At 44.9% G+C, this 15,684-nt stretch overlaps 1 protein-coding gene across 3 annotated transcripts in view; it reads left to right on the top strand.

Annotated features, from left to right (window-relative positions):
- Positions 1-15,684, top strand: part of LOC126106338 (BTB/POZ domain-containing protein 9) — a 116,685-nt gene that overhangs the window by 55,138 nt on the left and 45,863 nt on the right. For all 3 annotated transcript variants that reach the window (XM_049912588.1, XM_049912590.1, XM_049912589.1), the window contains exons 4-5: positions 1,513-1,743; positions 5,433-5,706. In XM_049912588.1, coding sequence (XP_049768545.1) covers positions 1,513-1,743; positions 5,433-5,706 — 505 coding nt within the window. The remainder of the gene's footprint in view (positions 1-1,512; positions 1,744-5,432; positions 5,707-15,684) is intronic.

Below are 15,684 nucleotides of genomic sequence, written 5' to 3'. Positions count from 1 at the left end.
AACCCAACCCCAACCCCACCTATCCTGGTACATTCTTTTTGTGGCTTACTGCTGCCCACCCACGGGTTGATTGGCCAGTTGGGCTTTGTCTTCTCTTCGCTCTGATTTTCATCTTACCTCTTTGTGCTCTTCCTCATTTTTCTCCCTATCCCCTTTCCTCCCGTTGTTTAGACCCTTGGTGTCCCGGATTTGAATGGATCTCTTCTAGGGTTCAAAAGTGTCCATCACTCCAGTCGTGTTCTGTTGTTTGTTCCAAATTTCCTTGTGGCAGTTTCAGGATGCCCTTGTTTATTTTACACCGATGGCTCTAAATCCACTGATTGTGGGGTATGCCGTCACATCTTCTGTTGGCATGGAACACCATCTCTTGCCTGCCACATGTGAGGTGTTCACTGCAGAATTGATGGTCATCTATGGAGCCCTCTGCTTAATTAAATGGCCGTCACTTGCCAAGTTGTGTTATGTATGTACTCAATGAGTGGCCTTCAGGCTATCACCAGAAGTTTTCCAGCCACCCTCTGGTATCTGCCATCCACTACCTTCTTGCTGGACTGGTTGGTGCTGCGTGTTCGATTGATTTCCTTTGGATCCCTGACTACGTAGGTATCCTGGATAATGAACTTGCTGATCGTCTGGGTGGGAGGGTGTTCGCCGGGAACCTATGCCCCATTCTCCCTGTGACGTCCAGAGATGGGTTTGTGCTAACTCTTGGGAGGCTACCACTCCACACCCAACACCCCTCCCCAATAATAAACCTCGCCCAATACAGGAGACACCTACCACGTGGCGTCTTCCCTCTTCCTCTCCAGGTGGTAATCTACCATCCTCTGTCACCTTCATAATTGCTATTCTAGGTTGACCCAGGGTTTTTTTACTCTGCAAGGAGCAAACACCCCCCCCCCTCCCCCTTTTTGTAGTTTTGGGGCTTTCCTCGTGGTGATCTGTATTTTGCTGGACTATCCCCGCCTTTTGGCCCTTCACACTAAATATGCTCTCCCTCCTTCCTCTGGAATTTGAGTCTGTTATCGTAGGCATTGATTATGATGGCCTTGACCTTGTCTCCACACTGGTCGGGTTCTCCCCATCTTTTTCCTCCATTTTGTCTGGTCTGTTTTGTTTCCCCATTTCTTGTGCTTTTTCCCCTAGTGTCATCTCTGTTTTATCATGATGATGGTATAATATGGATGTTGGGACAGGTCAGTGGCGGTGCTGGGACAGGTTGGTGGCGGTGCTGGTGCCCCACCATGTGTAGTGTTTCTGGGGTGCCTTGCTCTCCCTTCTCGTTGACTGGACTGTGCTATTTGTGCTGTTCCTCCATTGATTACTTAGAACATGGGACTGACGACTGTGCTTGTTTGTCCCCCCCTGCCCTCCCCCCTCCTTCCCCCATGAAAAAGAAAAAAAAATCAACCAGCTGTGAGGTGAAATTTATACACTTAAATGTTTTCAGAGTAGAATAATGTCAGACTTTTTACTATGTTGCTGTTAATAGTGTGTACAATTGCTTTGCAGGAAGATGTGGTGTTGGACATTCTAGGCCTAGCCCACCAGTACGGTTTTGTGGACCTGGAGGCGAGTATTTCAGACTACTTGAGGGAGGCCTTGCAGGTGCGGAATGCCTGCATTGTGTTTGATGCTGCGCGGCTTTACGGTCTTACCCACCTGCAAGCGGTATGTGCCGCCTACATGGAGAGGCATGCTGCCGAGATGCTTAGGCACCAGACTTTCTTGCAGCTGTCACCGGTGAGTGCTACCAATGGCCACTGTCATTGTCAGTGCATTCTGCCCAGTATTTGTGAGGTACAGTGGACTGGATAATATCTTGAACAAAGTTAAAAGATGAACATCAACAAAAGTAAAACAGTGGTGATAAAATGTAGTTGAGTGTCTGTGGGATGATACAGGGTATCTTGTACAGAATTTCTTTGGTGTAATGAATGACAGCTTACTCTAAATGTAGAGAACATGTAGGTTAATGCAGGTAAGTAAGAAAAAACAGTCCTGTAATGTTAGAATACTGTATTAGTGGCCATTGCTTGACACAGTAATGTTGATTAAATATAAAGGCATAAACATTGCACAGCAATATGAAATTGAGTGAATGCTTATGGTCGGTAATAGGGACAGATAGTCGACTTTGGTTTATTAAGAGTATTCTAGGAAGAGGTAGCTCATCTACAAAGGGGGCAGTAAATATAACTCTAGTGCAACCCATTCCTGAGTACTCGATTGTTTGTATCCCCACCGTGTCGTATTAAAGAAATATATCGAAGCAGTTCAGTTGCTTGCAGCTAGATTTGTACTGGTAAATTCGATAAATGTCAAGTACTACAGAAGTACTTCATGAAGATACATATGGGAATTTCTGGATGGAAGATGACATGGTTTTTGTGAAACACTAATGACAAAATTTAGAGAACCTGCATTTGAGACTGACGGCAGAAAAATTCTACAGCTGCCAACTTTGATTTCACAAAAGGACTACGAAGACAGAGAGGGAATTACACCATGATGTGACACAGTAATAGTAGTAGATGAGGTTTGTTACTTGGGAAACAAAGTACCTGATAATGGCAGAAATTTGTCTGGAATGTAGCATTGTGCAGAAATGAAATGTGGACAATAAACTGTCCAGATAAGAAATTTGATGCTACAGAAGTATGCTGAACATTATATTGGATAACTAATGAAGAGGTACTGACTCAAACTGGGGAGGAAAGATGTCACAGGATGTGACTAAAACATCAGATTGATTGATAGGTCACATACTGATTCATGGGTCAGTTTGCAAATGAAGGGTAGAGTGGGGTGAAGGGGAGATAAAAATCGTAGAGAAACCAATCCTATGGTCAAGGTGGTGTAAAAAGGTCCCCGAGACAGCCCACCGTGCCTTTGCCAGCTTTCATTTATGGTTTATGGCTGCATCTGGGAACAATAGCTGTATGTGGAACAATAGCCATCTACAGTGCTGTGACAACATTGAGGTGTTGCCATAAAGACATTTACAAAGTTGCATTGAGTTATTGGTTGATGTAGGCCCATGAAGCAGACACCAAGTTATTGTCTGGGATAGACCCATGGAGCAGGCGCACCCAGCACACTGCAACTGTCAGTGCTCATCTTATGCTGACCCTGCTGTAGGCTTTAGTACAGATTCATTGTTAGTATGGAAACAACTAAATTAGTTGGTCTGTTGGTAGTGTTACTGAGTGCTGTGTGGAACACTGAATGAACTTTCAAAATCCAGAACTTGTGAAATCAGTAGTTGATGAACATAGTCTCACAAAGAAACAAAAATAACATGAATAAGCTAAAATCATGTCCTTTCCTTCTATACACCAGGATTCTGTATTAAAGAATCAGTAATCAGGATGCCTTTAATGTGGACAGTGGTTGCAATCTTAAGTGTTTGGAAGCAAGCTCTTGATACTGAGAAAACTCATAAGTGCACTGAATTATCTACGTTCCTATGAGATTATTGGCTCCCTCAATGCAGACATAGACACAGCCTCTGGCAGCACGACGTAATGACAATGACAATGTACACCAACCGATTACTAGGGATCTGAAACTGTAGCATGTATTTTCGGCAAAATTCGAGACTATCTTTGGTGAAATTTGCCTATATAATATTTTAATAAATGATTAGGCCTTTACTTTTAAAGAGTTGTCACACCTCATGCTTGAAAATAAGCCTTAGTGCTTTGAAATTGACTGAAAAGAAAAAGAATGTTTCTGTTGAGAAGCAGTGCCATTTTCATGCCTCTGATTTAAGGCCATTCTCAACATTATTTTTCTTTTCCCACCCAGTTTGATAATTAAAAAATCTGTAGGGTAGCAAATTTGATGTTTTTCATGGGAATTCGTAGCTCTGCGACCCATAATTTACAATGCTACAGATAGAACCCACAAGGTAGATGACGTGGAAGCAGAACCAAAAATATGTCTATTCACATGTTAGGGGAAGACTTTCATTGAAGTCAAAATATATTAACGGATTTTGTTTTCCGGTCACCTTACAGTGCATGGTACGGACACTATAAATCGGCACATGGCCACGAGTGTAAAACAAACTATAATGGGAGAGGAGAGAAGCAGGGTGGGGAAACAAGCCTTCTCACAGGGCACCCAGCCTGCATCTATGTTTTGTGTTTCTGCAGTAGCACAATCTTATGCCTGGTCATGGGGATTGCCAGTCCCATTTGGTTTTTGATGTTCATTATCAATCTCCATAGTGGACCAGGATTAGTTTCTTCACTCATTTCAAAATAAGAAAACAGCCTGCAGCACAGAATGCAAAGCGTTTAGTGTGGGCTACTGTGCAATCGCTTGCTGATACTGGCTGTGCCATAAATGAGGTGGTTCAGACCCAACGCCTGACAGTATTTGACGCAATCACAATTCAGAACACCTGTCACCTAGAACTGCCATGTTAAAGTGTCAGCATTATAGCAGCTTTTGAACTTCAGCTAGTAGGCAAACTTATGTGTGTGTTTGTTTAAAGCTGCTAGGACCCACGATTGAGTCCTACATTGCATTATATGATTGTCTCTTTACATGGACCATTAAACTTCCCACAATCAGTGTGGCAGCAGAGCATCAAGTGCAGTGATATGTCATTGCATTCATGCAATTTTTGTTTTGAAAACACATTCTTATGCACATCATTTTTAGAAATCTTTCTTCACTAGATGATCTGCAGTACCAGTAACCGAAAACTGAGTTCATTTTCAGTGTTTGTATAAAGAACGTAAAGCCATTTCAAACTACGTCTGATAAAATAGTTCATAGGAGTACAGTTCACTGTGAAATAGCATTTATTGTGTAATTTCACATTTTTGTGTTTAGAGTCAGATATCATAACTGTGTTCATATTTAACACCAGTTGCGAATTTTGCAGAGTCCCTACCAATAGCAAGCCATGTGTGAGCTGTAAATGTTCACCACAACAGCAGTCAAGTTGGTCAGTTATTCCTGGCAAAGAGAATTGAAGATTTCATTGAAATCTTGAGATTTTACCCAGATTTGACGTGACGAATAAACTGATAATGTTTTGTACAGTTATGAAACGGTACTCAGTCAAATTGGGGAGGAAAAAAATTTATGATGCAATCTTAATAAAAGAAGGGATCTGTTGATACAACACATTCTGAGCCGTCAAGGAATCGGCAGTTTGGTAATGGAGGTAGGTGTGTGGAGGAAAAATTGCAGGGGGTGACAATGGCTTTAATACCATTAGGAGGTGCAAAAATTGCAGGTTGCAGTAGTCAGGCAGAGATGAAGAAGATTGCACGGGATAGACTAGTATGGAGAACTGCTTCAAACCAGTCTTCAGTTGAAAATTACCACCACCACCACCATCTCGTCCTCCTCCTCCACCCACAGAAAACAGGAAAATGTCAGTAGTAACCATTTTGTATGGCATGTTGCAGGAAGCCCTCACAGAGCTGCTGTCACGCGACTCCTTCTATGCCCCCGAGGTTGACATCTTCCGTGCTGTGTGCCAGTGGGCTGCAGCCAACCCTGAGTGTGGTGAGCGGGCATTGGGGGAAGTGGTGTCGACAGTGCGGCTGCCCCTCATGTCCCTCTCAGAGCTGCTCGGCGTTGTCAGGCCTGCCGGCCTGGTCTCCGCAGATGCGATCCTTGACGCCATCCAGGCTCGGACCCAGGCCCGGAACTCGGATCTCCATTACAGGGGCATGCTGTGTAAGTTCACATTTGATAAATTTTTTTTGTGAGTAAAGTGAAATTTTACATTTGCAAACAGCGCTGTTTTTAAAACGTGAGTACAAAACCTGGGGCTGTTTGTATTTGGAGGAATAAAGCAAGGAACGTTCCAGGAAACAAATGCAAAAGTGAAAATTCTTGATGTTACTTCCTCTGGTGTCCAGTTGCCTTGCTATCCATATTTTAGATTCAAATACTACAAAATTTATAGCTTTCTTCTTGTTTATTATTATTATTAACCCTTTCGTGGCTGCTAGCGCCGAGCTTCCTGCCTGCTCGGCCGGCTAATGGGGTGAATGTTTTGTGCGCCTGGCCTCCGGACGGTGGACGTGGCCCTATGACCGCTGAAGGCTGCAGCCACTGTAGGCCACTTGCACATAGAAACCCTTTTCAATATTACTCTTTTTAAAATCATCATCTCACTGTACCGTCATATTGGTTGCAGTTTACGGTCACCATGAAATAGAGCTTCAAAACTAATCTGACCTTTCTTCTATAAGTTTATTCTGGGTTACAAAAAATTATTTTGGAGATATGAGTGTTTTTATTTGTGACTGAAGAATTCTTTAACTTGAGATTTACAGTATATGCTGCACAAGTACGTTTCCAGATCCATAGTTTTGAAAGGAGCCATTCATAGACGCTCAGAACTTGGACAGTCTTCTGTTCCATGCAGCAATGAGTGTTGCTCAGAAACTGTATATATTTTGCTGCACTGTTTGCCTTTTGCGGCATCTTATACGTCAGTTAATTAGCCCTTCAGCTTACGCATGTATGCATCTTTCCTTTTGTGTGGGTTAGGAAGTCAAATTGCATGTAGCAGATCAACTCGTAAATTGAAATGAACCAGGAGCAGGTGAAAACTGTAATGCTTTCTGACAAGAAAAGCAGATATTGACAGTATTGGCAGCAATGTTGAAACATGGACAACAGTGAGTTGCCATTCTATATTATCCATTTAGCACCTCCTGCACCCTGGTGTACATAATGCTTTTAGCCCTCAGGCCTTCCTACCTGTTGGGCATAGATGCATGGCTGTAGCCCCGAAAGAGTTAATCTCCTTTATTCAGTTTTTTTCTTGGTGAGGTGTCAAAAATGTGTGTATTAATAATGTTAAAACCTACCGAGGCAAAAGTGTGAATATATTTACCCAGTGCCCCCACCCCCCAGGGGGCTTGCCATGGCCAGTTTGTGCTTGGCTATCATGGGGCCCCAACCTTTGCAGCATCATTTCCCTACTAGGCTGCACGTCTATGATCTTGTTATTCTTTTTCCCCTCCCTTTGGGAACATGTTTGGGGTGTTAGTGGGAATGTACTGTTCTGTTGCTGACGTAAGAACAGTCTCACCACTATTTATTTTTCCCTTTTCCTTTGTTTACTTTCTCCACTTTGGCATTTCAGGTTCTTCTTTTTCTTCTTCCTCCCTGTGCACTCCTCAAGGCTGGCTCAGGCGTCTGACTGATGTATAACAGGTGACTGGGTCACGCATTATTGCCAGCCCTGGGTTGACAGGTAAGGTTCGCATGTACCCGCTGGTACAGACCAGGCCCAAGGAGCGGTGATAGTCTAAGCTGCTACGTTCCCAAATTGCCAACTGGTCCCTCTGTCAGGTGTGACCTGAGTTGTGGACAACGAAGTCAGGTGCGCCCCCTTGTGTAGGGGCCCCCCAGTTGCCCTCTTCCTTCATGAAGGACATGGCCATGTCGACATGCAACCTCAGATTCGGCTCTGAGGTTGTGAAATTGCCCAGTGTCAAGGCAGAATCGCCATCCTCTCATGCAGCTGTGCAACAAGCCATCAAACACTTGCCTCAAGGGACAAAGTCACCAGTTACACCATCTGGCAGGCTGGAAAGGACAGGAGTACTCCCGTGAAGACTTCCTACATCCCCCCAGCCACCAACACCTGAGTCTTCCTCTGCTAACTGGACAGGCTCGAAGAAGTCCAACAAAGGCAAACGGTCTTCTCCTTCGCTGACTCTTCGATGGTGTCACCTCATGATAACTTTGCCCAGCTGGCCTCCATGTCGCTGGTGTGCACGACCAACCGTTCTTCTGCTTTGGACTCTGCAGACCAACAGCACGAGAATGATGATGCTTCTGTGGATCTCAAGGAGCAGTATCCTCCTGCCTCTGTGCCCTGTGTAGCAGCGAATCTTCGCAGGCTGGCACTCGGCAGTCGCCAAGGTGACACCCCTTAATTTTTTGCTCATCGTGACTCTCCTACAATGGGACGTTGGCAGCCTTTGATCCAACAAAGAGGATTTACGGCTGCTTTTACAATCACAGCGTCCCCTTGTATTCTGCCTTCCGGAAACAAAATTGCGTCCACATGACTGCTTTGAACATTCACATTTCTTCCCAGTCCGTTTTGATCTTCTCCCTGACAACCAGTCTTGAAGCTGTTGCAGTTTGCCTTTTCCTTCCTCTCTTGACATTTTCCCTTTGTACCATTTACATCTCTCCGTCATTTGATGTCAGCAGGGCAGACTTTCTCCAGCTTATTGAGCAGCTACTTCACCCATTTCTGCTGCTCAGTGACTTTAATGCGCACCATCCCCTTTGGGGTTCTCCCAGAACCTGCCAGAGAGGTGCTCTCTTGGCTGATCTTCTCAGTCAACATAATCTGCCTTAACACAGGAGCACCCATGTTCGTTTATGACTCCTCTACACACCTATTCCCATTTGGACTTATCCTTCTGCACTGGTCAAGCTTGTTCATCGTCTTGAGTTGTCTGTTCTTTGTGACACTTACTCAAGCGATCATTTTTCGTGCGCTATCCATTTGCTGACTCCTATCCCACCTGCGTGCGCATCCAAATGGCAACGTACTAAGGCTGACTGGCGGCATGCTCCTCCCTGATGGCCTTCAATGATGTTGTGATGACTAGGTGAACTATCTTACAAACGTTATCCATACTGCTGAAGAACGTTCCATGTCCTGCACTTCCTCTTTACCAAGCTATTTCCCAGTCCCTTGGTGGACTGAGGCATGCTGTGATGCAGTTTGCGCGCAGAGATGTGCTCCATATTTTTAACTGTCATCCTGTGATGGCAAATTGCATTCATTATAAACTGATGCATGCACAGTGTTGTTGCGTTATTTGGGATAGCAAGATAGCTAGCTGGATTCCATTCACTAGTTCTTTTAACAGTTCCACTCCCTCCTCTGTTGTGTGGGCCAACCTCCGATGGCTCTCTGGGACGAAGATCCATTCCCAAATTTCATGCCTTGACAGTAGTGGGAGATGTTAAAGTGCACCCTGTTGCTATTTCCAAAACCTTGGGCCAGCATTTTGTGGACATTTTGGACTCTTCCCACTATCACCTTTCCTTTCCTCCATCGGAAACGAGCGGAGGCGGCTCGGGCGATATCCTTTTTTTCTCAGAATCATGAGTGCTACAATTCAGCCTTTACTATGAGGGAGCTAGATCATGCTCTCACTTCATCCCGATCCTCTGCCCCAGGACCAGACGCTGTTAACATTCAGGTGTTGCAGCATTTTTCTCTTGCTGGCAAGCACTTTCTGCTTAATACGTACAACCACATCTGGGCAGAGGGCACGTTTCTGTGCACCGGCAAGAAGCCACTGTTCTTACTGGACTTAGGTTTGTGTATGACAAACACCTTCCTTATAGCTGCCTCCTCATCTCTCTCACCATCTGTGTTTGCAAGGTGAGCTGGTAGGGTGGCTCGAGTCTCACAATTTACTAACCACTGCACAGTGTGGATTTAGAGCGTGCCGTTCTGCATTTGACCATCTCGTCACTTTGTCCACCCATGTCTGTGGCCACGTTTTTCTATTTGGCGAAAGCTTAAGACACCTGCTGGAGGACTGGTATCCTCCATATTCTCTATACGTGGGGCTCACTGGCCACCTGCCCCGTTTCCTGGAGGAATTTGTAACAGATTGAGTTTTCGAGGTCTGTGTGGGTTCTGCCTTGTCGGCACCTTTATCCAGAAAAACGGTGTGCCTCATGGTTCCGTCCTGAGTGTCGTTCTCCTTGCTATCGCCATTAACCCTGTAATGGCCCCTCTAGTGCCAGGCATCTCTGGCTCCTTTTTTGTTGACAATTTTGCCATATGTTGCAGTTCTTCACAGACCTGTCTCATTGAGCAGCGTCTTCAGAGATGTCTGTCGTCCTTACTCGTGGAGCATCGACAGTGGCATTTGTTTTTCCAGTGCCAAAACTGTTGTATGAATTTCTGGGCATGCAGTTCGTTTCTCCCACTGTCTTTACGTCTTAGGCCTGTTGCTCTTCCATTCATTGAAACTACGAAATTCCTGGGGCTCATGCTCGATAGGAAACTCCCTTGATCCTTCCAAGTGTCTTAGCTGGCAGCCCGCTGAACACGGTCCTTCAGTGTCATACATGTCCTGAATGGTACTTCATGGGGTGCAGATCGAACCACCCTCCTCCGTTTGTACAGGCCCCTTGTCCTGTTGAAACTGGATTACGGGTGCTTTGTTTATTCATCTGCACATTCGTCCCTCTTACACTGTCTCAATACTATCCATCATCGTGACTCTCGTTTGGCCTTTTACACTAGCCAGGTTGAGAGTCTGTATGCAGAAGCTGCTGAGCTACCACTGTTCTACTGCCGTGACTTTCTCCTCAGCAGGTACGCGCGCAGTTTATCTGCCATGCGTGGCTACCTATGCCGCTTCCTTCGATGACACCTTTGATCGCCAGTATGGGTTGCGTCCCTCTTTTCTGTTACCTCCTGAAGTTCGCTTCCGGCTCTTGCTCCAGCAGCTTAATTTCTCGCTCTCTGCAACTTTCCCTGTGGAGTGTGAACCCTTCATCACCGTGGCTTCATGCATCGGCTCATGTTCACCTTCATCTTCATTCACATCCTAAGGACACTGCTCCATCCTCACTCAATCGCCTTCAGTTTCACAACCTTCTCGTGGAACTTCGCGACTGTACCTATGTGTACACTGATGGCTCTCGGACTGACTGTGGTGTCAGGTGTGCCTTCATCATTGGTGCCGATGTTCTTTGGTCTCTGCTCCTGGCACACTGCTCAGTATTTACAGCATAGCTCTTCACCCTGTATCAGGCCACAGAGTACCTCCAGTGACACAGACTTTTCAATTGTGTCATCTGCTCAGACTCTCTCAGCGCCCTTCAAAGCCTCTGTGTGCTGTACACTGCCCATGTGTTAGTGCAACGTGTCCAGGAAAACTGTCACTTGCTCACTTTTTGATATAGCCCCTGTGATGTTTATGTGGATTTCTGGTCTTGTCGGTCTGACAGGATATGAGGCTGCTGACACTGCTGCCAAGGCTGCAGTCCTCATACCTCAGCCCATTAGTTCTTATATTCCTTCTGATGATCTCTGTGCATATTTCAGGAGGTGTCGTCACTTTGGCATTGCCACTGGTCCTTGCTTCATGGAAATAAGCTCTGGCTTATTAAGTCTCTCCCAGCTGCTTGAACAACCTCTCGGCCCTCCCTGTTGCTCCCGCACCACTTACTTTGGGAGCATCATCCCCACAACCATCGGGGATATCAGTCCCCACTTATGAGCTGGAGAAGCATAAGTCTTCTTCGGTTCCTCTCGCTAGGAAATGGTCCGTTGGGTCACTCCATTCCCAGGTTCTGCTTGTGGGAAAGATGACACATGCCAGTGGCTGAAGAGCCCAAAAGCAGCTGGCCGTAGGGCTTCACGTTCACCCTCAGTCCTGGAGACTGATTCAGTAAAGTCTTCCCAGCCAGGGAAACCAGGAAACCAAAGGAGTAGTGAGAGAAATCCAAAAAGAAGGTCCCCAAGACTAAGGGAATTGCAGTGGCACCCACACCACCGCTACCTATAAGCTCGGCGTCTGCGGATGAGGTGGGGATTCTGGCATCCACTGAGGAACTAGATCCAGTCGGACCCTCAGACACAACGGATGTAGGCTGCTCAGGCAAAAAGGCGGTGGCAGCAGCTGACCCAGAGGTGTGAACTACCTCATTGAATTTTCCATGCCATCCTAGTCTCACGATGACGACATCCTCCAGTGGAATTTCGGTGGTTTTTTCCACCACCTGGCTGAACTACGGCAACTGTTAAGCTTTACACCTGCTTTCTGCATTGCCCTCCAGGAAAGCTGGTTCCAAGCAATACTGACTCCTGCCCTCCGCAGCTGTAAGGAACCTTAGTGACTATAATAGTGTGTCAGGTGGCATTTGTATTTATGTCCTAAACTGTCTGTATTGAAGCCGCGACTGTCAGGATAAGGGCGAGACAAGAAATAACTGTCTGTAATGTAGATCTGCCCCCCCCCCCCCCCCCATGAACCATGGACCTTGGCGTTGGTGGGGAGGCTTGCGTGCCTCAGCGATACAGATAGCCGTATCATAGGTGCAACCACAACGGAGGGGTATCTGTTGAGAGGCCAGACAAACTTGTGGTTCCTGAAGAGGGGCAGCAGCCTTTTCAGTAGTTGCAAGGGCAACAGTCTGGATGATTGACTGATCTGGCCTTGTAACAATAACCAAAACGGCCTTGCTGTGCTGGTACTGCGAACGGCTGAAAGCAAGGGGAAACTACGGCCGTAATTTTTCCCGAGGGCATGGAGCTTTACTGTATGATTAAATGATGATGGCGTCCTCTTGGGTAAAATATTCCGGAGGTAAAATAGTTCCCCATTCGGATCTCCGGGCGGGGACTACTCAAGTGGACGTCATCATCAGGAGAAAGAAAACTGGCGTTCTACGGATCGGAGCGTGGAATGTCAGATCACTTAATCGGGCAGGTAGGTTAGAAAATGTAAAAAGGGAAATGGATAGGTTAAAGTTAGATATAGTGGGAATTAGTGAAGTTCGGTGGCAGGAGGAACAAGACTTCTGGTCAGGTGACTACAGGGTTATAAACACAAAATGAAATAGGGGTAATTCAGGAGTAGGTTTAATAATGAATAGGAAAATAGGAATGCGGGTAAGCTACTACAAACAGCATAGTGAACGCATTATTGTGGCCAAGATAGATACGAAGCCCACACCTACTACAGTAGTAAAAGTTTATATGCCAACTAGCTCTGCAGATGACGAAGAAATTGAAGAAATGTATGATGAGATAAAAGAAATTATTCAGATAGTGAAGGGTGATGAAAATTTAATAGTCATGGGTGACTGGAATTCGAGAGTAGGAAAAGGGAGAGAAGGAAACGTAGTGGGTGAATATGGATTGGGGGAGAGAAATGAAAGAGGAAGCCATCTGGTAGAATTTTGCACAGAGCATAACTTAATCATAGCTAACACTTGGTTTAAGAATCATGAAAGAAGGTTGTATACATGGAAGATCCCTCGAGATACTAGAAGGTTTCAGAAAGATTATATAATGATAAGACAGAGATTTAGGAACCAGGTTTTAAATTGTATGACATTTCCAGGGGCAGGTGTGGACTCTGACCACAATCTATTGCTAATGAACTGTAGATTAAAACTGAAGAAACTGCAAAAAGTTGGGAACTTAAGGAGATGGGACCTGGATAAACTGAAAGAACCAGAGGTTCTACAGAGTTTCAGGGAGAGCATAAGGGAACAATTGACAGGGATGGGGGAAAGAAATACAGTAGAAGAAGAATGGGTAGCTTTGAGGGATGAAGTAGTGAAGGCAGCAAAGGATCAAGTAGGTAAAAAGATGAGGGCTAGTAGAAATCCTTGGGTAACAGAAGAAATATTGAATTTAATTGATGAAAGGAGAAAATATAAAAATGCAGTAAATGAAGCAGGCAAAAAGGAATACAAACGTCTCAAAAATGAGATCGACAGGAAGTGCAAAATGGCTAAGCAGGGATGGATAGAGGACAAATGTAAGGATGTAGAGGCTTATCTCACTAGCGGTAAGATAGATACTGCCTACAGGAAAATTAAAGAGACCTTTGGAGATAAGAGAACCACTTGTATGAACATCAAGAGCTCAGATGGAAACCCAGTTCTAAGCAAAGAAGGGAAAGCAGAAAGGTGGAAGGAGTATATAGAGGGGCGATGTACTTGAGGACAATATTATGGAAATGGAAGAGGATGTAGATGAAGATGAAATGGGAGATACGATACTGCATGAAGAGTTTGACAGAGCACTGAAAGACCTGAGTCGAAACAAGGCCCCTGGAGTAGACAACATTCCATTGGAACTACTGATGGCCGTGGGAGAGCCAGTCCTGACAAAACTCTACCATCTGGTGAGCAAGATGTATGAAACAGGCGAAATACCCTCAGACTTCAAGAAGAATATAATAATTCCAATCCCAAAGAAGGCAGGTGTCAACAGATGTGAAAATTACCGAACTATCAGTTTAATAAGTCACTGCTGCAAAATACTAACACGAATTCTTTGCAAACGAATGGAAAAGCTAGTAGAAGCCGACCTCGGGGAAGATCAGTTTGGATTCTGTAGAAATATTGGAACACGCGAGGCAATACTGACCTTACGACTTATCTTAGAAGAAAGGTTAAGGAAAGGCAAACCTACGTTTCTAGCATTTGTAGACTTAGAGAAAGCTTTTGACAATGTTGAGTGGAATACTCTCTTTCAAATTCTGAAGGTGGCAGGGGTAAAATACAGGGAGCGAAAGGCTATTTACAATTTGTACAGAAACCAGATGGCAGTTATAAGAGTAGAGGGACATGAAAGGGAAGCAGTGGTTGGGAAAGGAGTAAGACAGGGTTGTAGCCTCTCCCCGATGTTATTCAATCTGTATATTGAGCAAGCAGTAAAGGAAACAAAAGAAAAATTCGGAGTAGGTATTAAAATCCATGGAGAAGAAATAAAAACTTTGAGGTTCGCCGATGACATTGTAATTCTGTCAGAGACAGCAAAGGACTTGGAAGAGCAGTTGAACGGAATGGATAGCGTCTTGAAAGGAGGATATAAGATGAACATCAACGAAAGCAAAACGAGGATAATGGAACGTAGTCGAATTAAGTCGGGTGATGCTGAGGGAATTAGATTAGGAAATGAGACACTTAAAGTAGTAAAGGAGTTTTGCTATTTGGGGAGCAAAATAACTGATGTTGGTCGAAGTAGAGAGGATATAAAATGTAGACTGGCAATGGCAAGGAAAGCGTTTCTGAAGAAAAGAAATTTGTTAACATCGAGTATTGATTTAAGTGTCAGGAAGTCGTTTCTGAAAGTATTTGTATGGAGTGTAGCCATGTATGGAAGTGAAACCTGGACGATAGATAGTTTGGACAAGAAGAGAATAGAAGCTTTCGAAATGTGGTGCTACAGAACAATGCTGAGGATTAGATGGGTAGATCACATAACTAATGAGGAGGTTTTGAATAGAATTGGGGAGAAGAGAAGTTTGTGGCACAACTTGACCAAAAGAAGGGATCGGTTGGTAGGACATGTTCTGAGGCATCAAGGGATCACTAATTTAGTATTGGAGGGCAGCGTGGAGGGTAAAAATCGTAGAGGGAGACCAAGGGATGAATACACTAAGCAGATTCAGAAGGATGTAGGTTGCAGTAGGTACTGGGAGATGAAGAAGCTTGCACAGGATAGAGTAGCATGGAGAGCTGCATCAAACCAGTCTCAGGACTGAAGACCACAACAACAACAACAACAACAACAATGTAGATCTTCCTCCAGATGGTGCAGTATCCCTGAATGTATTAACTGCACTGATGATCAACTCCCTAATAAACCTTTCCTACTTTTGGGAGATTGTAATGCTCGTAACGCCTTGTGGGGTAGCACCACGCTTACTGGTCATGGCAGAAATGTCAAAAATTTACTGTCCCAACTCTACCTGTGCCTCTTAAATTTCATCGTGGCTCATGGTAGTTACTCGGCCATTGATTTATCAATTTGCGGCCCAGGACTTCTCCCATATGTCCTGGAGAGCATATGATGACCTGTGTGGTAGTGACCACTTTCCCATCTTCCTCTCACTGCCTTGGTGTAAAGCCACAGATGCCTGCCCAAATGGGCTTTAAACAAGGCGGACTGGGAAACTTTCA

Source organism: Schistocerca cancellata, chromosome 10 (assembly GCF_023864275.1).
Source record: "Schistocerca cancellata isolate TAMUIC-IGC-003103 chromosome 10, iqSchCanc2.1, whole genome shotgun sequence".
NCBI classification, from domain to species: domain Eukaryota; kingdom Metazoa; phylum Arthropoda; class Insecta; order Orthoptera; family Acrididae; genus Schistocerca; species Schistocerca cancellata.
Note: the sequence above shows the minus strand (reverse complement) of the source record. Positions and strands in the feature narration are given on the sequence as shown.